The following is a 27,552-nucleotide window of genomic DNA, read 5'->3' on the forward strand; positions in this document are numbered from 1 at the left end:
GACATTTTTTGATGACTAATAGGCAGAAGTGACATCTTCAATTGAGAAGGTAAGTTCTGTGTAAACTATGGCTGCCCCCGTAAGTGTTTTCCCCAATGGTGAGGTAGCCATTGATGTCACAACATTTTGAAAGCTCAGGGAAAATCTAAAAAATTTTGATCTAAAAGAAATCAAAAAATTTTTTCTTTCAAATCTAATTTTCTCCTAAAATCCAGAAAGAGGGGAAAAAATATTTACACTTGTGTTCAACACTTTTATACCTCCAACCCATGAAAAGGTTGAACAATTTCACTGACCAGTGGGAATGGGATAAATAATTCACCAATCTGCTGATGACTTAACCCTTACAGCAGCAATCACAAGATATCTCGTCAAACTTGATCTGCTCCATTTTGGTCACCCCGAAATATCTCTAGTTCTTATATAACATGGTTTTTTTTCCCAATGTGAGTTATAACCGGATCAGGAAAATTTTATAAATAGCTTAAAGGTTTAAGGCTAGGGTTCTTAACATTTTTCAACTGTGACCCAAAATCACCAACAAAATTAGCTCTGATACCCATGGGGCAGTTTATCTTTTGAGATAAGTGAAACTAGTGATGCAAAAAGTGGATTTGTATCACTCATCTAGTAAGTGTTCCCTTCCCCCCCCCCTTCCTGCGGCCCAAGTTTAAGTTGTGACCTATAGCTCAAGAATCCCTGGCTGTAAGCAGATTTGTACAAACTATCTCATAAGCCCCTGTGAATAAGTTTGGGTCAGAACTCATAACTAAAAAATCCCGGGCTTTAAGTGGATTTATATGACCCATCCTGAAAGGCCCTGCAATCAAGTTTTGGTCGTTACTCCTAGCTGAAGAATCTCTGACTGTAAGTAGAAGTAGATATGCACAACCCATCTCATAAGCCCCTGTGAATCGAGTTTGGGTCAGGACACATAGCTCAAAAATTTGACTGTAAGTGGATTTGAACAACCCATCTTGGAGCCCCTTGCAACCCAAGTTTGGGAGGCAACCCACAGGTTAACAACCCCTAGATTGCAACAAATAAAATATAGGAACACTATTTAATTTATTAAATATAAAATTAAGTAGCAGCTACCTAAATTAGGTGAAATGTTTTGGGAACCAGCGGTTGAAGAACACTGATTTATACTATTCATGGATATCAATCCAATGAAAAATAAGAACACTTTTCTTACCTTTATAGCTTGTCTAGGAGTGTTATGCCTGAGTGTTGAAACGAAATCTTTGTCTTTGATTCGAATTTCTTTATCCACATTCTTTTTAATTCTTTCATCTGTTTTAAAATGAAATGGTTTAGGAGCCGTGACTGCAGGATTATAACTTTTTGATTCTTTATGCAATCTAACCTTGAGTGATTCTGTGTCATTTGTGCTATTTTTCTCCATGAACAGACTGCAAATTTAAAAATTTTGGATTTAAAAATAAAGCACGTAACATAAACGCATATATAAAAGTTTGAAGTATAATAAGAAAAGAATAGTTACGAAATATTGAGAAGTACTAGAAATTCAGAATATAATTTTAAGACTGTTAGCAATAGATAGATCAGTGGGTTAAAGGATTCATTCTCTGGGTAAATCTATTATGATGAGGAATCACCACAGATATCAACCTTTAGCTCTGGGGTACTCAACTTTAGAGTACAGGTTTATATGATTTCTTAGCAGATGGCAAGTCAGTTATGTGATTTGGTCAGAACACAAAAATTAAATATAGAGCATAATTTTGTTCTTCCCCTTTAGGTAGTTGTCGGTCTTCTCTTGAACTCTCATTCTGTCTCATGCATATATTGTACGATTTTGTGGTTCGCTATAGCTAGTCGGTAAATATTGACGCAATCAAACTAAATAAAGAAACGTATATTTGAAAAAAATTTTCACGGGGGAAAAAATTGATGCCCTTTCACTTGTCCCCCCACAAGGATGGGGCTGACAGAGCTGCAGCCCTAAGGCATAGGACAATCACCATCATTGTTTCTTCATGCTATAAATTTACTACAGAGCCCCCCAGTGAGAACTCGGGCTTGCCGACCCACCAAAGATCCAACAGCCTTGCTCCATGATGTGGCAGGGAAGATGTCCTTTCTACGGAAAACCAATATTGTTCCAGCCGTGGTCTATTACAGTCCCCCCCCCCCCTAGGAATTATCACGTGATCCTGAGAACACTGCTTTATTAGAGGGAATACTACATATGTTAAAAGGTCCAGACAAGCAAAGAAAGAAAAGCTCTTTTTTGTTCATCGTCTAAATTGCTTTTTTGCCCCACCCATATAATGTCTGCCCCAATGTAAGGTGGCTACATATTGGCATTGTCCTTTTCTGTTGCTACTCACCCATCCATCCCCAGGGCAAAAAAAAAAAGAAAGAATAAAACCTGAGAGAAGAAAATAAATATTGAATGCCACAGCTTTCTCCAAAGCCTAGATTTTACGGAAAAAATAGAAAATATCTGGAGAATAAAAAAAATCTGTAACCTTCACTCAAATTTTGTGAATTTTTCAGGACTTAAATGACCTTTTTCTCATTCCATGACTTTGTGACTTTCCCGTGTTCGTACACACCCTGTATCTTAAACGTGCAAAAAATGCTTTGGGTATTAAGTCCTGCCAGCTATGCTTTGATTGAAAAAACTCTGAATTTATACAATGTAAAATAAGGAATTTTTAAATGAGTTTAAATCTTAACAGATGTTGTGCGAGGAGAAATTTTAATATGGAGTAAAATTTAGAGCACATCAGAAAATTTAAAATATCAAAATATATATATTTTATACTCAGTAATTAACATTCAAAGCATAAAAACACTTTAATCTACCTGAAAGTAAGTTTTTTTTTTTTTCATTTAAAAATATCTATCAGGTTAAAAACTATTTGACAGCAAGATTCCTACTGCTTCAATACTGTGTTTCTGAGGTCAAAAACCTAATCTTGATCCCCCCTATCACACATATTTTGAATAAACATCTATTTCACTTAGTATAGTAAATTGAACACAGATAATCAGTAGTTTAGATAAAATGAATCAAAGTTATATATTTTCTCTTCTAGATTCTTTGTATGTCAAAAAATTCAAAACTGGAAATTTTAATTAATTTTTTGTTTTAATTATTGTAATAAATCAATGATTAAAAATAAAACATTGTGATTTGCAAAAAAAATAAGTTTTTCATCACATTATCTAAAAGTATTCATTTAGGTTTTTGATGGTTAAAACCAGTTTTTACTGTCAAAAACCAAACCCTTCTTGGCACTACCTCCCCCTGATTTGTCAATCATTGTTGCAAAAATAGGGGTAAAAAAGTTTAACAAAGAAAACACGTCTTTTGAAAGATAACTCACGTTTTGCTATCAGAATATGTAGAGCATTTCAAGCTCACCAAAGGCTTGCTTGGAATTAAATCTTTTTTCCACATTGAAGATGATGAAGTAGATTTGCCCAATGAAGAATCTGATGGATGATCTGGCACAGATTTTTGTATGGTGCTAAAGGAAACCAGTTTTACTGGCATATGAGCAACACTCTTTCCATTCAAGTTTTTGCTTTTCAATGACATCTGAGAGGACGAAATTGACACCCTCCTCTTAACTGGGAACATCTGTGGGCTTTCATAATCATTCACATCATCATTACCTTGTCTTTTTGCAGTCGATGATGCAAATGGAGTCAGTTGCAACTGTCTTCTCTTTTCAAATGCTAGCGATGATTTCCTAGGAGTTTTCATTCCTTCATCAAAGAAATGCACCTTCTTTTTCGTTGATGGGCAGTTAGAATCACGAGCCAGCCGTGGTGTGAAACAGCCCTTTGCTTGCAGGCTATTTGACACTTTGGAAGCATTCAGGGTGTCATCCAACTTTTTAATATCCTGACGTAAGATATGTGTGCAGCTTACTCTCAGAGCAGCTTTGACACTACTCTGCAAGTCATTTTTGTTCATGAGATTTTGGTAATGCTGCCACCTAGATGGCGTGAAGCGTAAATTGTATGACTTACTCGGCCATGACTGTAACCTACGTTTCCGAGTTCCCCTATGAGAAGGAAAAATTAATTTGTACTAAGGATCTCTAAAAGATACTATCAAATGGTGAAATCTCATTGTCTCAATGTTTTAGCATGATAAAGTTTGGGATGTTAAAAAAGTTAGGAAAAAAAAACCTGAATATTTTTCATGAGATAAACAAAGGATCAAAGATAAAAATAAGATCAAGCAAAAATAAAGTGTAATGTGATCAACAGAACATAAAATGGCACGATATGTTGATGAATCTACCATAATTTCCTGTATATAATTTGCACATAGGAATTTTCCTACTTAAATATAACAGTCATCATATATTCTGCACAGAAATACAATCCCCACACATGCTCATTTTTTTTGCTAGATATAAAATCTTGAAGAATTCGAGAGGTTGTTGGTCCCAATTTTTTGGGAAGAATCATGATTCTTCCATTCACATCTGTATGCTGTTTTTTTTCCTTATTACAACCTCTGGAAAAAAGTTGCAGATAACACTCATTAATCTATAATCCCTGCTGAAAATTACATGATCATAATACAGTAAAACCCCTCTTAACGGACACCCCTTAGATACAGTCATCCCTTTTACGGCCAAATAATTTCCCCTTGCATAATGTATGTATTTCAAACCCACCCTCTTTTAAGGACAAATTTTTTTGTCCTGGCAGTGTCCGCAAAAGAGAGGTTTTACTGTACAGCACAATCTCACTAACATACTTAATGAAATGATAAATATGTCTGCAATTTTTTTTACTTCAAATGCCTTTGCATAAAAAAAAAAATTAAAAAAATTATGTATTTCTGAGGAGATTGGTTTAAACAGGGTTCATACTCATTTTCATAAAAAAAAAATTTCCCCGACTTTTCCGGGTTTTTCAGCCAAATTTTAAAAAATTCCAGGTTTTCTTAAAATAAAAGAAATTGATATAAATTAATAAAAATTAACAAAAATTACATAAATTTATTCATATTAATTATAAAAATTATAGTGTTAATTAACTACGATATCATAATGGCATCATATATATATAATCAAAGATTATTCATATTTTTTATATATGTATTTATGGTTTTTAAATACGCCCGATGGAAAAATGGAACACAATTGAGGAATGAAGGATTTCCCCTTTTCTGCAATTTCAATGCCCACGAGGTTTAAGCCATTACTGTTGTTTCCTTCGAGATATAGTTAGTCAAAGATGTAGTTGGTTTCATTGCACCACAATTCTTTGCAGTTGGCTTGCACATGCATAAGCGCTAAAAAATGGAGAAGTTTAGCAATCTGTGGTTGTTTACTAAATTCCTCTGATTTCACATGCTTTGCATGACTGAATAGCTTATCTGTGTCCATGTTGCTCAAATTGAGTGTTTGTTTCACTGTAAAGCTGACACCATGCTTTATTCAAGTCATTTTTGACTTCTTTGATCCAATCCAGCCTACTGAATATTCAAGTTTTTATCCATCCTCACAGGATTGAAAACAGTTTTCTTACCACTCATCGTTCTGAGATAAAAAATACTCAAGTGGAAATCAAAATATACACATACATCCTCTGCTATAGCTAACTGAAGCTAACTTATGAAATTATAGTAACTGAGCTTTCTATGATGTTTCCGGAAACACTAGAAGTAGTTACGATAAGATTACAATACACTTTCCCATACAGACTTAGAAAATCCTCATTCCTCCTTGGCAGTATCCAGTTATTTTTTAGCAGTACTTTATGAGGAATTATCAATATTTACAATGTTATCTGAATTCTTATTTTCCCCTGAGGGAAATTTTTTATTTTTTAAACAATCTTTCTAATTTTTTCTCTGTCGATCAGATGACAATCATGACGATTTTCCAGATCATTGCCTGAAATTTCTAGGTTTTAGGACAAAATGGGTTATTTTCCCTGATTTACCCAACTTTAGTAAGAATTTTCTCCCGATTTTTCCAGGTTTTTCCTGACCTGTATAAACCCTGTTTAAAAAGAAATATGTTACATTGTTCAATCATCTTCATTAAACAGGAAACTGACCAAGTAGGTCACCAATTAAGTTTGGTTGCCGATACTTAAATACAAGTCACAATATGAATCAAAAATAGATGTCATAAAATGTAACCAAACTATTAAAAAAAAAAACAGAATATGAGATCATGTCTCATTAGAATCACTGACAATTTAATAAACATTAGAACCTAAAATGAATGTGTCAGTTATATCTTACTTTCAGTATATGTTTTTCCTTTGTCTTTTTCCTGACATAATAGCTGTGATAGTGCCCCATAACGAGGAATTACTGTACTTACACAAGCATTGAAAATTCTAAAATTACATTCATAAGAACATAATAATTTTACACACATTCCAAGAAATATTGTAGAAGACATGAATTCTGAACCAATTATGAAAAACTTAAGCAAAAATTTAAGTTGACAAGTTTCTCAAGTGAAGACACGATTATTAACATAATCAAATAATCAAGCTCAGAGTGGATTGAAAAAATATCTTCAGAGTAATTAGGTTTTGTGATTATACAAACCTGGAAGGTCGTTTTTGTGTCGAAAATATAGGATATCCCTTCTGATCTGTATTCTCGTCATCTATCTCAGTTTTGTCAAAGGATATCGAAAGATCCTCCAGACTTTCATTGCAGAGTGTTTCATCATCATTCTGATTAACAGGAATGTTAAGAGTTCTAGAAGAATGGAATTTATGGGAGAAAAATTAAACATTTTATATTAAGGCAATAAAACAAGGATGCAGTGTGAATGTATAGGTAAAAATATATTCCCTTGAATATACAACTGCAGTTGCAAACTTTCGATGCACTATATTTTATTGCTGTTTTGATTATGGCTCGAACAGTTACGTTAAAAACTCAAAAATTACACATTTCAATATAAAAGTTCTCACTGAGAATAAATAGGTCATTTAAAATTGTATTCAATGTTTTAATATGATAGTATTAGATAAGTAACAAACACCTAATACAATTACACAATTAAACATGCTCGCTTGCCATTCCAAATTTTAATTTTTTTTGTTGCCAATAAATGGTGGGAGCGGTTACAACTCAGTGATTTTTTCTTTCTAAAAATCAACTTCATCCTTAATGGATTAAATCAATAGTTCTTCACCAGGAGTGTGAGCTGGAAAACATCTAATGATATATTAACTTGCGGAAAGGAATGTTAATTTAAGTACACTGAGAGGTGTGATAATATGGATACAGACGTTGGAATCCAGAAATTTTCCCGAAAGGAGGCCCCCCTCCCCGTTAGACTCCAAAAAAAAAAATTAGCGAATTTTCTTTTTGGAGTCTATAAAATTTAAAAGTCTTTTAAATATTTTTTAAATCAAGAAAAAGTTCCAACTCCCCCACCCCATCCTCGCAGGCAGGTTCTGTATTGCCCCTGAGCAGAATACATCAGTCTTTCCATGCAGAATAGAGAAATCACATCTACACACTGTCCATAAAACATGAGTTTCCTTTTGTGGATGCTATCAGTGATTGATAATTTTGGGTACATGAACTCTTAAAAGCAGTTTTATATTTTCTTTTCTTTCTGATGACATATTTAATAAGAGAAAACAATTAAAAACCTTCAAATACAAACCTGCTGATGAAAAAACTTATTGTGTTTACCACATGGCCGTTAATGGAATACAATAATGCTTATATGGGAATTTCAGCAACCAAGGTCATCCCCCTAATAAATGATTGCAAATAAATGCTAAGTAAATACAAGTCACATCTTTGCCAGTTGCTTAAATGTGATCACCAAGACTTTTTTTATGGCTGCTTGATGGAAATGACCACGGCTGCCATCTATGGGTGTTTTCCATAACAACGACGATAGTCATGGATGTCATGGCGTGAAAGCTCACAGAAAATTTAATTTTCTGCCACAATCCGGAGAGCAGAAAGAATAGTTAAAAATCTGGAGTCTCCTGCCAAAATCCGGACAGTTGGCAGGTCTGTGAATTGAAGCCCACAGGATGCAGCTCAGTAAAAACATTAAAAACCACTGCCATAAATGGATGGGAAACTTTTGAATCCTCACACAGAACAACTTTGAGATGATTGATGTAGTATTCAAAATTTTATTGCGAACAATGATTAAATTCAATGTATAAGCACATGGGGAGGAGAACAAAGCAAAACATAATTACCTTCAGAAAAATCTCGAAACAAATATCAGAAAACAACACTTACCCAGAAAGTCGAACTAATTTTGGTGTGGCATAAATTGATGCAGATGTATTGTAACCTATAAAATATTCAAATCAATCAACAAGCAAAAACGTGTATGTAAGCACATATGCATTATAAAATAAGTTCAAAATGATATCTACACTAATTAGATTAATACGACAGACTTCTAGCAAAACTTAAAGGGGACAATATAATATATACATGTAAGAGTGTAGGTATAAAACAATAAGTATATTATATGCATGTTTTTATACTACATACACTACACATGGAAAACATTCAAGTGCTTTAATTATCATTTATCACTATAGCAAAATCAACACATGAGTGAGCAGATTCAAGCAAATGCAAGCAAACACAAACAGGCATACACAAGGTTGAACATTACAGAGTCCAAATTGTGGGTCTCACTCAATAAATTTACAAAAAAAACTTCATTGGAATGGCTGGACACTCTTCTTCACTATTCATTCGATTACTTTACTATAACATTTTTTATTCGGTGGAAATATTTACAGCAACACTCACCATTTTAATTGATTCACTCCGTACTGAAAATTTTATCTATATAACAAATTTTTTGTCTAAAAAATGTTTTGATAGAATGGAAAAGCTTTCCCTATATAGACATTTCCTACTCTAACTACTAACATAAAATAATTTTTTTTTTTTATCTCCAGCTTTCAATTTAGTACACTAATCCGAGAGAAAAAGTTTACCAGGTAGTGAGGATGGCATAGCGAACTGAAATTAATTATAGCATTAAAACCAAAAATTTTGTATGTGTAACTATTAGATTGTAAGGTAATGCAAGATATACAGAAAAACTAGATGTTGTGAAGATATTTATTATTTGAGATATTGATTTTTTAAGGAAGGAAAAAACTCATCTCTGCCTCTACCAGGAGTCGAACCCGGGTTCCTCGATTGCCAGACGAGTGCTCTGACCACTAAGCTACAAAGGAAATAGAGATTTTCCTTCGCTAGAGCGTATATATGCCGAATGGAACCGTGCAATGGACAGTCTGACACGATTAGCTAATAGCTCATGGACGACAAGCCACCAGATGGCTATATATATAACAATCGGGAGCACTCGTCTGGCACTCGAGGGACCCGGGTTCGACTCCTGGTAGAGGCAGAGGTGAGTTTTTTCCTTCCTTAAAAAAAATCATCTCAAATAATAAATATCTTCACAACATCCAGTTTTCTGTATATCTTGCATTAACAAGTGGAGAGCACATCATGTCAAATGTAAGGTACTGGTTGGTTATATGAACGACCATTGGCAAGCTATTTCAAATCGGATGAGTGCTTTTAATGGTAGGCTGATGTTTGTGCTTGTGATTCGAGAGCCACAGGTGCAGTGGCCCTTTTTCAACCATCAAAACAATAATTTCATTCCACATAAGGATTGGCTAAGGATGACGATATTAATTAATCGTCACTAGAATGGTCATCCCGAAAACCAAACAGTATCACTATAAAGGACAATATGATTTTGGAATTGGTCTGTATGTCTATTAATATGAAAAAAGGTTGATAAGTTCTGGAAAGTATACAAAAAAATTACCATTGAACCTTGATTATTAGTGCACGGATTAACCGTGCTGTGAAAATTTCATGTCCAGCCCTTCTCTATCAGTTTTTTTTTTTTCATTGGTTACGTAGGATTTTCTGCAGGTTGTGGTTCTTCATTTTTTTACATAACCCCCTCCCCACCCATTCTCAGAACTGAACTCCCATGTCAATGCTTTGGAATAGAAGCTCTCTTATGCACACATGAAGAACCGTACATTGTCCTGGGGTGATCAGCACTTGAAGATTTACAGCCGATTGCCGGAAATTAATTTTTTTTATAAAACTGAAAGATAAAGCAAAAGAGTGGTGCGACTTCTGATGCAGTCATTTGACTGCTCATTGGTTGGCCAACACTATTCCTTGTGTGTATCATTCTTGTGGTATATTTTATAAAGGTGCTGAATGGCTGACGGGAAAATAATAACCGTTTTTCAGACATCCATGATCACTTTCTCCAAGTGAAAATATTCCTTTCCTATATACACTATACACCTTCCCAATAAAAATGTTCTTAAGAAAAAAAAAAGAAACTCATGAACGATTATTACAGAAGTGGGAAAGAAATTTTTCATTCTTTTTTTACCCAAAAAGAAAAATCTAAACAGTGAAAAAGAAAATTGATTGGAAAAAATTAATTTTGGTAATGTTGCGAATAAAAATGAATGTTTTATTGCATTCTCAATCAATCAACCATTATCAGTGGCATCCATGTTGTTGTTTTCTTCATCATCAACACTGTGGTCATGTACTGTATCTGTAAAGAAAAAAAAATATTTCATTATGCTTTAAACAATTTAAAAAAATTCAAATGATCAATCGCTTACAATACGACCAAAAAAAAACCACCCTTAAAAACATTCAGCAATTGAAAGGGAAAAAGAACCACTTAAGTGATCTTCAAATGCACCCCTAGTCTCTTAAATGACTGTAAATGTGCCACCTGTCACTTAAGTGATCTGAAGCAGCGGCCCACGGATGTGATCTGAGAATGTGCTGCTTAGTTCATCCTTACAAAATGAGGTTTGAGATCGCGGGCCACACCCAGCTAACTCAGAGAGGGTCACATTTTGTCCAATACATCATGGATTGTGAGCATGTATGGTCTAGTTCAGCGGTGCGCAAACCATGGGTTGCGACTCACTGGGACTCGAGTCAATGAACTGGGGGAGGGGGGGGGAATGGCAGTGGCAAGAGAGAGAAATAAAAACTTCATAAATAAAAACGGTAAAATAAAAACTTCATTAACGTCAAAAATAAAGAATTCAGTTCAGCTAATTACCATGTATCATGCAACGTAATTTCATAAAATTCTACTTGTACAATAATCAATATATTGGCTCCGTCATGCCAGAATCATGAATGCACAATGCCCTTGCAAAATAAGAACACGCGAAATGACATTTGAATGTTTACCCATGTTATTCTATGGAAGTTATTTTTCTTAAGATGTTTTGTAACGTGTTTTGATAGGCATACACATTTGTGTTTCAGGCACAACTAAGATAGCAAAAGAAGGTAACAGCTGATAAGAGACAAAAAGAAAATTTGTATATTTGTGCTTTTGGCATGTGGCGGACGATATCAAGTTAGTACTTTACAAGGTGACTTGAAGAGAATCACCCAATTGCAAAAATTGTATATTTTTTAAAATTAAAAACATAGAATAGAATGATAAACTTATACATGAATATATGGGAGGAAATGTGTCTACGTTTTATGAACACTTTTTGTTAATGGTCGATTTCAAGTGTAGAATCATTTTGAAATCAGTGATTCTTTCTTAATCACCCTGTATACGAAAATCAAGGATCATACACCTCGCTACTTTCATCTTACATATAGGTAAACTAAGTCCATCAAAAAACAAAGTATATATTAATATAATATTTAAAAAAAATTTAATATCTTTGGAAGTCAATACTGCCTAATTAAAATCTAAACAAGCGTTCCACAAAGTACTTACTGGCCACAAATTTATTGGCAAAAAACCATGTCCTGGAAAACCGGGACATACGGTCAGCTATGTAGGGATTGCGGTTTTTTTTTTTTGGTCAAAAGGGGGGGGGGGGTTATATGCTTCAAAACATTATAGCAACATTGGTGCAGTTGATCATGGCTGGGGATAAAGAACTATTTAGGGATATTGCTAGTACAACATCTTCCACATCAGTTTTTCTCACCAAGTTATTTCTGTTGTGTTCTACCTCAGCACTGCAAGCCAAAATTTTAGAATGCTAAAATAGCTGTAGAATGATTAACAGGGCCCCAACAAGATGATTAATCAGCCGAAGAAAGAACACATTTTGACATTCCCTTGTAATGTTGAAGGAGAGTTTAACTCTTTAACGCCCAGGTAGAAAACCTGAGAGGGTCGTGAAAATACCAAGTTTTTTGTGTTCAAAGTGGACTCGTCCAAATTTCGGCCACTTTCCCTCTCCCCACCCTTTCTCCATGAGTGGCATGAACGTCATGCCACCCTTTGCATTGACGTTCACCCTTTCATTTCAATGGATTTTCGGGAGATAATTTATCTACTGAAAACACCCTTTTCGTCACAGTATTATCTCTTTGTAAAATGCATTGAGTACCCTTAGTCCATTCTCAAGGAACATTCTAGTACATCAGCTTTTAAAATCCCATTGATAGGGCGTTGCAGTTGTCTTTCCCGTTCCCGCCTCTGACAAGAGCTTTCATCTTCTTCCCCGTTGGTGACAAAAGCCCACCAAAACATACCCATACCCCCTAGCTGGGCCGACTTGAGGCGGTTATGGGCATTAACCTACTCGGCCGACTTCGGGCGATCTGGGCATTATAGAGTTAAAGAGTGAAATTTGAGCACCAGCCCAACCTGATCACTCCCCTAGTTAACGCACTCGACTAATCAATCATTACATTAAAGTGTTAGTATAATCATACATTCTAATGCAATCAATTACATAATTATCATAATCAATTACAAAAATGAATTTTAATTTTACATTAGGCCTACATAGATATATTAGTTCCTTTTTCCCAGAAATGAAACTGCCATTCACAATAACTGTCACATTTCTTGATCCCATTAGCTGCCATTTTTGGGAGGTTTTACTGCATTCCACCTAAACGATGGTAACAGAGCAGCCATTTTGAAATGGGGAAAATTTTGGGGGACAAACAAAAAAAGTTTTCTAGAGAAAATGTTTTTTTTTAATTTTATCAGTTTTATTCATCTACAGCACAAGCGTTGAGAGGGGGGGGGGTTCGGATTTGCTGACAAGGGGGATTGAAGGTTGCTTATGACATCAACCATAATTTTTTGAAGGTATGAAATATTTTAAGCCGCTGAAGAAAGTTTCCTGACAAGGCAGGGGGAGTGGGGGTGTTTTGCTGACAAAGGGGAGGAGGGGGTCAAAAATGATAAAAATCTCCTGACGTAGTACTTGACTGGGGCCCTTAGTACAAACAATGATTTTTTTTTTTTTAATTAGATGCCATCTGAAAAAAATGAAGAAATGCCACATGGCAGATAATTAAATGAAGAACTAGAAAAATTAATTAAAACTACTACACCAGAATGCTCTAACATTTTGTAAAAAAAAATATAAAGTCTCGGAGAAATGGTTTGTACGCTTTTGGGAATGACCCAATGAAGCTGTTTGGCGACATCCATTTTTATCACCAGATCGATTTAGCACTGCAGTAATGCATCGATTACCCCAAACAATTGGGGACTGGAGGTGTTCAGATAACCAATCATTCAAGGGGAAAAAAAATTGTACCAGGGTCATAGGAGCAACATGGAACACAGAAAGAAACTATGATAATGAACACAAAACTGTATATAGGCCTACATATCTTGTATCACACATCTTACAAATAACGGAGAACTGACAAGCATTGCTGTTCTTTTTAATGCCCAATATTGTTGCATTTTCCAACTGCATATTTCCGAGCTAAACTGGTCTATTATTTTAAGTTCATCAAAAACACTGAGAACAATGCGTATACAGCAAGAAATACCAGGAATCTAGAAAAAGAATGCATGAAAATTAGCTTCACAAATCCCTCTAGTAGTAGACAATGAAAATAAACGAGCCTACTTATAAGCTGGTAAATTAATATTTTTTTCGATGAATCTCTGGATTGAACATGCTTTTAGAAATGAATCTATTTATTTGACTCTCAGGGATACCAGTGAGTGATGGGGGAGAAAGTACCCATACTTTTTTTTTCAAAAGGGTCCCTTTTTCCACTCAAAAAGGACCCAGATTTGACCAATCACTTGGGTCCCAGGAAATTAGAGTACAGCGGCATCTGTGTATGTTTAGTCACAATTGCAAACGGCACAATCTGTCGCAAGCGAATGGGCACACGTCACTGAAGGTGACATGAGGTTAGTCGTGTGGGCCGGTTGGCAGGTAAGAGGAGCTTCTACATGGAACGTGAATCTGAATTTGGTGCCTTCGGCTGATTGGTATTTGGATAATGGATGCTTTACTGTATTTGACTGGGTTATGGGCCAAACACTGCTCGAAACCACTTATGTTTCAGCAACAGGGAGGGTGATGCTGGTGACATATCAAAGTTTTGGCATAGTTGGAAACTTCGCTACAAAAAGGTACACAATATATTGAGAATCAAGCGATCTATACTCAGTCGCATATTCTGTAACCAGCAAATAGCAAACAATGCAATTTTTTTTTTTCAAATTTGTGGCTGTAATTTAGCAGTGTTCAGACACGAGTGATTTATGATACCAATGCCATGATCTAAACTGGGTGGTGCTGTGACAGGGCTCAAACCTTGGAGCACATTTTTTCACAATATAAATTTACTTGAGGGCCCCGTGAAGTCTGTTCCGGGAGGGGCAGCCAAATTTTCCAGCCTGGGGAAGGGGGCCTTGTTCCATGGCCAAAAATAAAGAAATTGGTGGAAATGGTACAGCTATTCGGTGAGCATGTTATTATTTATCTAGCAACCACACACAGAACAATAGTATCTTAGATAAATTCAATGATATTGGCCTATTGAATAAGCGCGATGCTAGTTATTACAATGCATATATAACTAATTCTATACATTTTACCGAGCAATTTAAAGAGAAACATTTAACGAATGCAATGTGATGTAATAAACGCATAAAAACGGTTGTTCCATCATTCTTTTTTATAAGAAATTTCTAATAAACACGCACCATTTTTTGACAACGCCTATATGAAATGTAACTGAAGTATAGGTAAATGAATATACAAAAAGAACTAACCGAAATAAGAAGAGTTATCTAAGGGTTCATTTTCGTCGGAGGAATTAAAACTGCAAAACTGAGGACAGTTTATCGAAGAATAATCCATTTCTTCAAAAAATTAAAACTTCAGTTTATTACCGCGATTAATCATTAAAGAAAAACGCTCTAATTTACTTAGATCCACGAAAAAATAACAACCAACACAAACTCAAATAATTCTCTCTAGCCATTGACCAATCACAGACGCCGTAGATTTGATCAACTTCAGGCTTTGAAACGGATCAACACGAAAAACACTCTGCTGCTCTTGCATACAACAACCAATCAAATGACACTTACTATTCAGAATCAGTGCAAAGGCAAATAAAAAGTAGATTTTGATTGATCCGATACACTGACTCTCATTGTTCCAAGGAATAAGACAAATATAATTAATAAAATATATATTAATGCATTTTTAAAATGTTTTTAGGAGAACTGAGAAACTATGCATAGTTTTGTAAGGCGTCTTTGTTGAAGCATCTGCGTGGCTATAATTTTTGTCATACGTTGGTCGCTGTGGTGGTCGAGTGGTTATAGTGCCGGACTCGTGATGCGAGGATCCGGGTTCGAACCCCACAGTGGTGGTCGGCTGAAGTTGGTTTTCTGTGGTTCCCAACTTCAAGGCGCAAATGCGAGCCGATCTCCCCGTTAAAAAGTCTCGCCACAGAGAGCAACAGTCCTACAACGGTAAATCATTCAACCATAACACTTCACTCGTAGTTAGTAAAACTGGGGGCAGATGACAGCACTACACATAACAAGCATTACACAGAAACAAACTTTACGTCAGGTTGCACTACACGTACACTAACGCATGTACCTATTCGTTGGGGGGTTCCGCGGGGGGGTGGTGGATGTGTGGTGTAGCGGTGGTAAGTAGGGGCTCGGGGATCCATGATGTTCTTAAGTCAGCCACCTCGTTGGGCGATTTGCCTGTTGTGGCGTTGTATTTGTATTTGTTTGGTTTTTAAGGGTTTATTTTTAAAGTTCAAGGTTATTTGAGGAGATGAAGATTACAAGGAAGAAAATTCATCACTGCCCCCACGGCGACTCGAACCCCGGTCTCTCGCTTGCCAGAGACTGGGGTAGTCTTTTGATGAATCTTGTATTGGCAAGTAGAGAGGACATTTCTTTAGGCATGTGGTCATCTGGTTGGCCTATGTCATTCACGAGCTATTAGTTGATTGTTGACTCCGTCCATGTACGGTGCCTTTCAATATATATATGCTCCAAGGTTGAAATATTCTATCTGCTTCCATAGCTTAGTTGATAGAGCACTCGTCCGGCAAGCGAGAGACCGGAGTGATGAATTTTTCTTCCTTGTAATCTTCATCTCCACAAATAACCAGTCTTTCGATGAATCTTGTATTGACAAGTCAAGGGCGTAGCCAGGGGGGGGGGGGAGACTTGTGGGTCTGGTCCCCCCCCCCGAAATGTGAGAAAATGACCGAAAAAAGGGAAAAAGATGGCCAAATCTATTGTTCTGTCACTTTGGTCCCCCCACGAACGAAATTTCTGGCTACGCCCCTGTGACAAGTAGAGAGGTCATTTCTATATAGTTCTTATTCTGCATACATTCATCTAATTTGGGTTCCTAGCCACTCTGGTATCATTATGAATGAAATCATTGGCAGTAGTTTTAGAAATATAGCCTCCTCATCCAACATCATTACCGATACATGTATGCACCCTGAAGATCTAAAATCCATTATTTGTCTCAAATTCAAATTATCTCCATACAATATTCCCTTCAGTGTGCACTCCCTAATTTTTTCATCTTTTACAAGTGCTGCACTAAATATTCTCATCTTTTCACATCTAGAAGATTTAAAAACCTTTTCTACAAATTTATTGTTGACAGAGCTCTCCTCTTAATTCTTATTTTCATTTCCTAAAAGAGCAAGATAGCCCAGATTGTGCCATATGTAAGGTAGCTGAATCTCCTGTCCATTTTTTCTTCACATGATCTCATATTTCACACATATCCGTGACTGCACCTTCAATAATAAACATCCAGAGATTGAGGATTAGTCTGATTTTTGCTCACACAACCCTATTGAAAGCATAAAAACTTTGAAATAATATATAACTACACTCATGCCCATAAATTAAGGATAATTCAGAATCACACGGAAATCGAAATCTAGAGTAAAAATTTCACCTGTAGAATTATCACACACATCTGCAAGAATGATATGCAAATTTCAGGAAGCCACCCCAGATTAGAACTCCTTAATACACTAAATGAAAGTATATGAAGGCGTCTTACCCCAGATGATGCCGATAGTACGTCACAATGACGAGAGTGTAAGAGGGGGTATATAAGGAATGGTGGCAAAGAAGTGAAATTGTTCACAAGAGTTCTGTAAGGCGCTCAGCGCCATAAGCGAATAGTTATGACGCATGTGGATGATTTTTTAAATGGTAGAATTATCGGCCGCCTGGAATGTGGGCGTACTCAGATGGAAGTATCCGAGGAACTTGGAATCGCCCGAAGCAGGGACGCCGGAACATATTTGCAGCAAGCAATACCAATCATTAGAGACCGGAAGTTCAGGCAAAATGCCATAAATGAGCTTTTTTTTTTGCCTATTTTCAAACTTTTTTGAAATTTTCGTGCCATAAATGCCTATTCCAACATAGTTTCAAGTTTGTTAGTAAATTTTAGAGGCCATAATCTGTAAAACTTGGGTATTTTGGGCATTAAAAACTTCAAAACAATCGTTATTTTTAAAATTTTCCAACTTTTAGTATTTATTATCAGAAAAACCCCTCCCCCCTTCCAGCCTATTTCACATAAATAAGTGATCTGAGAGACTGGTGTTGCCATGCATTAACTTTGCTTTGGCCAGATGGTGTTAGATGTGAATTATTTTGTTTCAGATGAGCGCAGCCCGTGCTAGAAAAGCAGAGGAAAACTAGAAGTTTTTGTTTCTCTCCCGCACGCTTTACATAATGTCTCGGCCAAGCATTGGACTGCGTTGTATGTGCATAGCTGGCTGATGGCTGTTCCAAGAGGTCATGGATTGACGTCATGGCTCACACAAGGTGGAGTAGGAGCAGACAGGGCCCATTGTTTTGATTTTATTTTTTGTACCATAAATCATAAATGCACTGCAAATAAACATGGCTATTCATATTACATACAGCATTTAATATTCGATTAAATTGACCAGAGTGGCCCTCAGGGGCGTTTGGCAGATACGACCACACAGGGCCCCACGCTTGAAGGGGCCTGTATTCATTGACGTAAGCAAAGGAGGGTTTTGGAGTTCTCTTCCCCCCCCCCCGAGCCCAGATTATAGTGTTATTTTGCAGGAAAAACTAAACTCCCCCCCCCCCCGAGAAAATACTGCGCATGCCTATGACTGTATTTACCCTCATATGTGGTGGTAATATTTAAAAAAGTTCTATTTTTGTAAAAAAAAATGTGATAGCAATGTTTCAACTATAAAGATGATAATGATTATTCCAAATAATACAGCAAATAAATGAGAATTATTCGTAATTCGAAGGAGCCCCACAGATTATTTTCTCTACCGGCTCTACGTCTAGTAATGGGGGGGGGGTTCTGGAATTACCCTAATCCTGAGGATCTACTAACATTTTATTTTGGGCTTGAAATCAATTTAACTTAGATAATAATGCAGTTATTACAAACTATAATTAAAACAATGGACGGATTAAGTGCAACCAATTTTTCAGCCAGTTTTTGGACCCTTAATATCTTGGTTTTTAATTATTTTTATTCCTTCCAAAAATTATAAATGTGCCTATTTTTAGTGCCTATTTTAGGCATTTTAGTGCCTTTTTGCATGCCTATTTTGAAAATTTTTAGTGCCTAAATTTCCGGAATCTACCACATCATTTAAAAATAGCTCTGCATATACACCTTCTTATACACTGAAAGCGCTTTTCTACTATGTTTGCGTGAAAAAAAAGAAATTTTAAATCGCTATTAATTTGAGTGATTCTTTCGCCTCTTTTACGCACTACCAACAGCTACCGTTCTCCCCCTCCTCCCAAAGACTCCTAGATACTTCTAGAAGGCTTTGCTCCTCCCCGGGAACCTACCAATTGATAAAAATCTTGCATATCTAAACTTGCCCTGGGGATGACAAAACAGTGTTTGGCTAAAAAGGCATCCGTAACCGAATGCCATTGTCATCTACTTCCCGATATTTCTTGTATTCATCCTTCCCCCCCAGGGATTTGCATCCTGTTGTTGAAATCGTAGGAAAAGAAAAACAGCGGTGTCCAGTGTGAAGCCCGCGGGCACCAGACACTCCAGATGGTTTTGCAGGCTGTTTTCCCTGAGCACATGCAATTAACAATAATTGAATCCGTCGGTCTTTTTTACTCAGTGAAAAAAGCTGCTGATACTGTATAAGCATACAATGAGGGATGCCTGTTGTCAATGGTCCGTGGTTGTTTTTTTTTGAAATGATATACAGTATATTTTTCACATGGAAAAAAACTCGTTTCTACAGTACAGCAACACCAATAATCCTGCCCCCCCTCCCAAGCGTAGGACTGATAGTCCTATACAGTCACATCCAGTCCTGGGGCCCAAGATAATTAACATTGTTTTTTGTTTCCATGCTATAAATTCACTATGGGGGCCCGCCAAAGATTGCAGTTTAAGAGGGCCCCTGCTTCAGGATGTGGGGACCATATAAATACTTACCAAAAAGTTAGACTAGAAGCTATGGTGTTGCAAATTTTTCAACTCGTCCTTGATTGTAACCCAGCTGCATATAGCATGGACCTTTTATTGCCGTTTTTGTCCAATTCTTTTTGTCTCAAAGATAGATAAGTTATGTAATTAATGAATTATGATGTATTCACAAATTTGCACTGTTCGAATAACGAAACCATGGCCTCTACGAGGGTCGGGTTGAGAGGTTCCAGCCTGGGGACACAGGACAATTCTTAATTATTTTTTTTGTTTAATTTAAATGCTTTTTGAAAGTTAGTAATTCGGATTTTTTTTGGAAGAAATTCCTTGTGCTCCTTTTCTGCCCCCTCCAAATGTCAATTCAAGTGCGGGAGGGGCGGGGGTGTTTAATCCCCCACTCTTGAGCAGACATTAATGGATATTTTTTGCAAGTTATTTTTGGAGCTATAAAAAACACTTTTGAGAATTTAAAATAATTAGACGAACCTAACAAATAATAAGGTAAATTGAAAAGTTTTTGAGAGAGATCAACTTTACAAAATGTCTGGTCTTGTAAACGCTAAAATTAGAGGCGGGAGATTGACGAGATATTTTGTTAAATTCCGCTTAAAGGGTTGAATATACGGCGTGTATTTCATTAATTTAATAATTTATCTATTAACACTATTAATTGTATTCAAAATTTACTGATTAGTCATGGGCGTATGCAGAATTTTCTCGAGGGGGGGGGGGTTTACCTTTTTCCCTGCAAAATAACACTATAATCTTGGCTCAGGGGGGGGGGACGCGAATGGTTACAGTTTATAAAATGCATGCTTCTATAGTGATAAAAATTTCTCAGACATGTCAAAGTCAGTACGGAAATGTGATGTGCTTCAACCTTATTCTGATTCCGGGAAATGAGTTCAGATTCCAGGGAAATTTGCGGTTGAATTCTAGGTGCGGGATCGCGGAAAAACTGGATCCCCGGAGAGAAAACCTAGTGGGGACTTGGGATCCACCTTTCCCTGCAATATAAGAAAATGACTGATATGTACGGGATGACAGTTATTTCTATTCTGTCGCTATGGTCGTCTCCTCACGATAGGAATTTCTGGCTACGGCACCTGATAGTATGTGGCATAAGAGTGATATTTTTTTTTTCTTGTCAGTTTCTAAGTCCTTAATTTTAGGTTTTCATTTTTTTCCCCTTTATTTATAAATGATTTTTTCTTGATGCCTATTTTAACATTTTTGCTTGCCTATTTTACTTTAATAATAAAATTTTATAGGTTTAAAAAATTACTATCCTGTGTGAAGCCTTACATTTTAGAATTAACCAAGTTACAATTTACAATTTTACCTTAAAAAGAAAAAAATATATTCATTTCTACGTTTCTTTAAATCTAGATTTGTTTCTTTCATGAGTCGCGCAGGAAGCCGCTAAATTGGTTAACTTAGACACGGTTTGCATGTCCCTAAAAGAAATAGGGAGATATCGCATGATGCAAAAAGCCTTACTGAAGAAACCCCGGGCCGCGCCGGGTACTATAGCTAGTCAGTACTAAATTCAGTCAACTTAAATTTTATTTCTAAGTGACGGATAAGACGTCGTTAAGCTTTTTGGAGAGAAAAAAACCACGTTTTTTTTATTTCAGAGAGTGTCTTCTTGCATAATAGTAATTTATAAAATTAGGTTCAAAATAATCTGATTTAAAAATACAGGGCTTGACAAATCCCAGGCACTAGGGCATCATGGCGACTAAGAAATTGTCTTTGACTCCTAATATTTTCATGTATGATAACTGATAATTTATTGAAGTCTGAGGACAGTACAGATTTGTCGGAAATTACGTCGACTTGTCGGCCAGCATGAAAGGGGTCCCCAACAAAATGGATTTTGTTGGGGAAAAAATCTTGGCGCCTATAATATTTTGTTGGCACGTAAATTTTTTTTTGGATTTGTCAATCCCTGCTCATGTATATGTATACACTCATGTATTTGAGCGTATGTATAACATTAATAGGTTTACATATACTGTACGCGGACTCAGGGACGTGCGCAGAACCAAACTTTGTGGGACAGACCGGGGTATCTCTCCCAAAAAAAATTTGAATCGCTAACCTTTAAAAAGAATTTAAAACAAACCGAAATAGAAAGAAAATGCATATAAATGCTATATGCAACTTCCGTCGATATTTTAATTTATTAAAAAAAAATACTCTAAATTTTTGATCATCTTGAGTCAGACATCCATAGATTTACCATATTTTACTGAGGTGAAAATCTTTTTCCACAAAAGTAGGTTAAATTACCCGTTACCGCTGAAACAGTATTAGATTGAGGAAAAAAAGGGACATTCTTGTAAAAAAAAGGACGTATGGTCAATGGGAAATATATGTTAAGACCGTCCGTACTGAGTAATGTCCCATAAACTTTGAGCAACTTTTTGGCTCTAGGCACAGTAATCCGTAAGAACTATCAATATAATGAATATTTTGATTCATCAATTCGTTTACTTCTGGCATCTAAGAAAAGAGCATTCCGCAAGTACAGAAGTTGTCCATGCCAAACCTGTTGGATTCTATACAAAAAAAGATCTGCCATTTTTAAGAGATCCCTTAAGCAACGTAAAAATGACTTCATGACTAATCAACTGTTTACACATGCATCTTATCCTAAAATCTTCACAATATTGAGAAAACTCAAATTCATTCAGTCAAAAGTTTATGAGGACAATAACCTCATTTTTTACCATAATAACTCTTTAGTGTCTGATCCAGATGAGCAAATAGATCTTTTGCAAGAAACACTCATTAACCCATATATCCAAAAAAATTATGATTTTTTGTGTGGTCCCCATAATAGTTTCTCACCCGATGTCAACAAACCTTTTACTTTTCAAGAATTGTTATCAGCAATCCAGAAAACACCTAATACTGCACCTGGTCCGGATGGAGTTAATGCCAAGGCCTACAAATTAATATCACAAGAACAATTGGAATTTCTGTTGGCTGAATTTAATACCATTTGGTCGTCTGGATCCATACCATCAAGATGGAAAGAAGGCAAACTTGTGTTTCTACTGAAACCAAACAAAAACCCAAGGCATCCATCCTCTTATCGACCACTCACTTTAACAAATGTTATCATGAAAATCTTTGAGCGCATTATACTTTCTCGTTTGAATTGGATAACTATTAAATACAATTTATTCCCCTCCAACATGTATGGCTTCAAACCAAGAACTGGCACGCAAAATTTACTTTTAGACCTTAAATGCAATATTCTCAATGTTTTCAAGTCAAAAAATGTAGGAGTGTTGGTCTCTTTGGACATCAAAGGAGCTTACAATGCAGTGATCCATTCTGCTCTCCTTTATAAGCTTCATATGATTGGTTTTCATGATAATTTTTTGAGGTGGATTACAAATTTTTTGTCTAACAGAAAATATTTTATCAGTTGGAGAAAACATAAATCATCATGGATCAACTTTAATCGTGGCATTCCCCAAGGATGTGTCCTCTCACCATGGTTGTTCAATATATTTTTAAATGATTTGCTTGTTCATTTACCTCTTTCAATTCACCCTTTCATATATGCCGATGACATCTTGCTTTGGTGCAGTAATGATGATCCCAATTATATCAACACTGAGCTCAACAATGCTTTATCTGTAGTTAAAGATTGGATGGATCATTGGGGTTTCACTCTTTCAATCGACAAGTGCTACTTCACTCTGTTTACAATGAAAAATAGTTTCAATATTCCTAATCTTCATATCAATGAATTTCAACTGCAATTTGTAGAAAATATGAAAATTTTAGGTGTTATCTTTGACAGGAAGCTTATATGGAATTCTCATATTAATCATCTTTTGAAGAAAAGTGTTAATGTATTGAACATCACAAGAATTATTGCTGGCAGAGTTAAAGGTGCTCCGGGCCATAAACTTTTATCTATTTGCCATAATGTCATCTCTAGCTTTTTCAACTATAGCTCAATGCTTTGGAACAGTTGCTCTCAGAAAAATCTTAAAAGATGTTCAGCTATCTATAATCAAATACTAAGAATTGCTTCAGGCCTTCCCATATATACTCCAATTCCAATTTTACTTAGTATTTGTGGCAAACCTCCCTTCCCTTCTCTTATCCTGAAAGTTTCCTCAAGACAAATTATTAAGGCTAGGGTATCAAAATATGGTACTATTTTCAAGTTTGTCTGCACGAATATCAGCAACGTATCTCAAAACACTATTTTACCAGTTTGCAGTCCCTCACATATCCAGTTTTTGCAAGAAAATCATTTATTGATTCCACTTCAACCTATCATCATTCCAGACCCACCATGGACAATATCGAATATTAACTTTATAACAGACTCTCTCCCATTTCAAATGACATCTGACTCACATCTGATTCCACCTTTGTTCAAACAGTATGAACAACTCCATTGGTCTAATTGCACTATAATAGCTACAGACGCTTCGAAAAACAACAACTATACATCCATTGGCATTTTTTGTGTGAAAAATTCATGTTGTATTCAAGCTTTGGTTCATAATTGTTCATCTGTATTTTCTGCGGAGTGTTTGGCGATTGCCAAGGCTGCATCTAAATTTATTTCTGAAAAAACTGATTATGTGATCCTGTCGGATAGTAAATCTGCCATCTTAGCACTATCCACAATTAATCTTAAATCTCATACTGTCATTTTAACCTCTTTTTGTGCATTGGCACATGCGTCTTATAAAGCCAATTCAATATCAGTTGTCTGGTCACCAGGACACAGAAACATCTTATACAATGAAATTGCTGATCGACTCGCACGTTCAGCAGCTAACAATCCTGTCACTCCACCTCCAGAATATGCATATATGGAAGATGTTCTGAATTTGCTCCAAAATAAATGGAAACTTCATGTTTACCAATTCATTAGGGACCAATTAAATTACCCTCAGGCTGATGTTTTCTTCAAATCAATTGAAAAGTTTTCACATCATTTTTCAAGACGCAAATATGAGACATTGTTCTACCGATTGTTAGCCAACAGAGCCCCAACCAAAAGTTATCTTTTCCGAATAAATCAGGAACGTTCAGCTAATTGTGATTTTTGCCATTCTGAAGATACAAATAATCACTTCATGTTTGCATGCTGTAAGTGGGACATTCAGAGAAAGCGATTGTTTAAAAATATTGGTATATCAAATATTCAAGATTATAACTGGATTTCTATCTTGAAAATTGCACCGAAGCTATTAGTTGATGAATTTGAATTATATCTGTCAGCTTGTAATAGATTTTGAATTCTTTCCTATTTTTCATTTGTTGATGTTTGTTCTTTATTTTTATTTTATTTTTTGCGAGCTATAATATCTGTTGCAGAAATTTTGAGAATTTATATATATATTTATATGGGTATGTAAAAAGAAATATATATGTGTATGTATATATTTTTTTTCTTTTTCCTGTTCAAATTGTTACATGATTTTTGCTTTTTTATTTTTTGATACTAGTCGTATATATTTTTGTTTAATTTTGTTGAAACTGTTTTCTTGTTTTTTTGTCTTTGTCTATTCATGATCAATTAGATCTTGTATCATATTTTTCTATTTTCATGTTGTTTTTATAATATTTATTGTTGTTATTCTTCCTTTTTTTTTTTCTTTGCATAAGTCTGTATTGTTTTTTGTATTTTTTATTTATTCAAGTTCTTTGGATTGTTCTCTGTTATAAAATGCCTGTGTTTTATCAATTGTCCTAAAGCCCCCAGTAGGTATAGAGGACACTAATTATTCAAGTCAAGTCAAGTCAAGTTTGGCTCTAGGCTTTGGCAACGATTCCAAGATAACAGAAATGTCGATAACGGCAACGATTCCAAGATAACGGAAATGGTTTATATATTCTAGTAACCTTGGGAAATGTCAGTAGACGTTACAGTACAGGTCGCCCCCTGAGTTACAACGCCGAATGAAGACCGGTATTTGGCAGTAACTGCCAAAAGAAGCAGACGGACACAGCATCCGACCTGTCTCGTCAGCTATATGCAGGCACGGGTACCACAGTTTCAAGGCAAACCATGTACAGACGTTTGGGAGATATTGGTCTATATGCTCGCAGGCCTGTCAGATGTGTTCCGCTCACGGCAACTCACTGCCGACAGCGATTAGCCTGAAGTAGAGAATATGCAATGTGGACATCGTCACAGTGGGCTTGTCTGATGTTTTCCGACGAGTCCAGGTTTAGATTGCAGTCTGATTCACGTCGGACATTCATATGGAGAACGCCAGGTACCCGTTACCACCAAGACAACATCATTGAACGACACCGTTACGGTGGTGCAGCATTGCTCGTTTGGGGTGGAATTATACCGGGTTCCAGAACAGATCTGCATGTTCAAACCGGAACCATGAAAGCCCAAATTTATCGGGACATCATTCTGGAGCAACATGTACGTTTGTTTAGGGGTGCCATGGGCGCAGAATTTGTGTTTATGGATGACAACGCCCGTCCTTACCGAGCAAACATCGTAAACGAATGCCTTGAATCTGAGGATATAACCCGTATGGAATGGCCAGCATTCTCACCTGATTTGAATCCGATAGAGCATGTGTGGGACATGCTTGGCCGACGAGTTGCAGCCCGTCAACCACCTCTTACATGTGTACTGGAACTTCGGAGAGCATTGCTTACTGAGTGGAGTGATCTTCCCCAAGATCAGATCGATAATTTGATACTCAGCATGCCTAGGCGTTGTACGGACTGTATTTCATCGCATGGGAGACATACAATGTATTAACCATCATACCAACCATGTAATAGTAAGTTTTTGTAAAAGAGATATTTTTTACAATTGCTCCAGGAAGCAAAAATCATAGTTTTTATGAATGGTATCATACATACACCATCGTTTTTGTTCTTTATCTTTTGTTTAATAAATGGGCTTCATGAATAAGTAACGTTTGTTTTGTTTCTGAACCTTTATTTGCCGGAGCTGGCATTATCCTCAATATGGACATGAGTGTAATTTGGGTTCCTAGCCACTCTGGTATCATTATGAATGAAATCATTGACAGTAGTTTTAGAAATTAGCCTTCTCATCCAACATCATTACCGATACATGTATGCACCCTGAAGATCTAAAATCCATTATTTGTCTCAAATTAAAATTATCTCTATACAAATACAACACAACAGGCAAAATGCCCAGCGAGGTGGCTGAGAAAAAGATGCCCATAACAAATATGGATGCCATATATTTAAAAAATGAAGCAACCCAATTAAAAATGTAATTAGAAACATTATAAACAATATATACACATGATAAAATATTATACAACGCCCATAAAGAATACTTATGGTTGTCTTATTCTAAGAATGGATAACTTCTTGATTTACCCCAACATGTTTATCGTATTTCTTTTTAAACGTGTCAATTGTGTTACAATTTACTACCTCCGGGGGTAAGCTATTCCATTTATTAACAACCCTATTAGAGAAAAATTCCCTGCGACACCATAACCTTGCATTGTCCCTCACCAATTAATACTGGTATCCCCTTGTAAGAGCAGTCGATTGGCGGTGTACTAAAAGTTCATGGTCCATTCTATCCATCCCATTGAAAATTTTGAACACTTATCTCCTCGACACCTGCGTTCATCCAATGTAAACATATTCAACAAATGAATTCTCTCTTCATAACTCAAGCCCCTTCAGCCAATAAGGGCACGTGTAGCTCTTCTCTGCACCCCTTCAACCAAGTCTATATCCCTCTGTAGGTATGGTCTCCAAAACCTTACA

The 27,552-nt window shown here is 36.1% G+C and overlaps 1 protein-coding gene across 2 annotated transcripts in view; it reads right to left on the reverse strand.

Annotated features, from left to right (window-relative positions):
- mei-38 (meiotic 38) overlaps positions 1–15,378 on the reverse strand; it is a 39,724-nt gene extending 24,346 nt beyond the window's left edge. The window contains exons 1-6 of one of the 2 annotated variants that reach the window (XM_089248189.1): positions 15,072–15,378; positions 10,521–10,583; positions 8,249–8,303; positions 6,572–6,727; positions 3,363–4,049; positions 1,199–1,415 (exon numbers count right to left, since the gene is read on the reverse strand). In XM_089248189.1, coding sequence (XP_089104315.1) covers positions 1,199–1,415; positions 3,363–4,049; positions 6,572–6,727; positions 8,249–8,303; positions 10,521–10,583; positions 15,072–15,159 — 1,266 coding nt within the window. In that variant the 5' untranslated portion in view covers positions 15,160–15,378. The remainder of the gene's footprint in view (positions 1–1,198; positions 1,416–3,362; positions 4,050–6,571; positions 6,728–8,248; positions 8,304–10,520; positions 10,584–15,071) is intronic. The other variant, XM_089248190.1, reaches the window with a different exon arrangement.
- Positions 15,379–27,552: the final 12,174 nt, after the last annotated feature.

This window comes from Pholcus phalangioides, unplaced genomic scaffold (assembly GCF_987345545.1).
Source record: "Pholcus phalangioides strain wild (caught in Gottingen) unplaced genomic scaffold, Ppha-v1.0 ptg000019l_1, whole genome shotgun sequence".
Classification (NCBI taxonomy): domain Eukaryota; kingdom Metazoa; phylum Arthropoda; class Arachnida; order Araneae; family Pholcidae; genus Pholcus; species Pholcus phalangioides.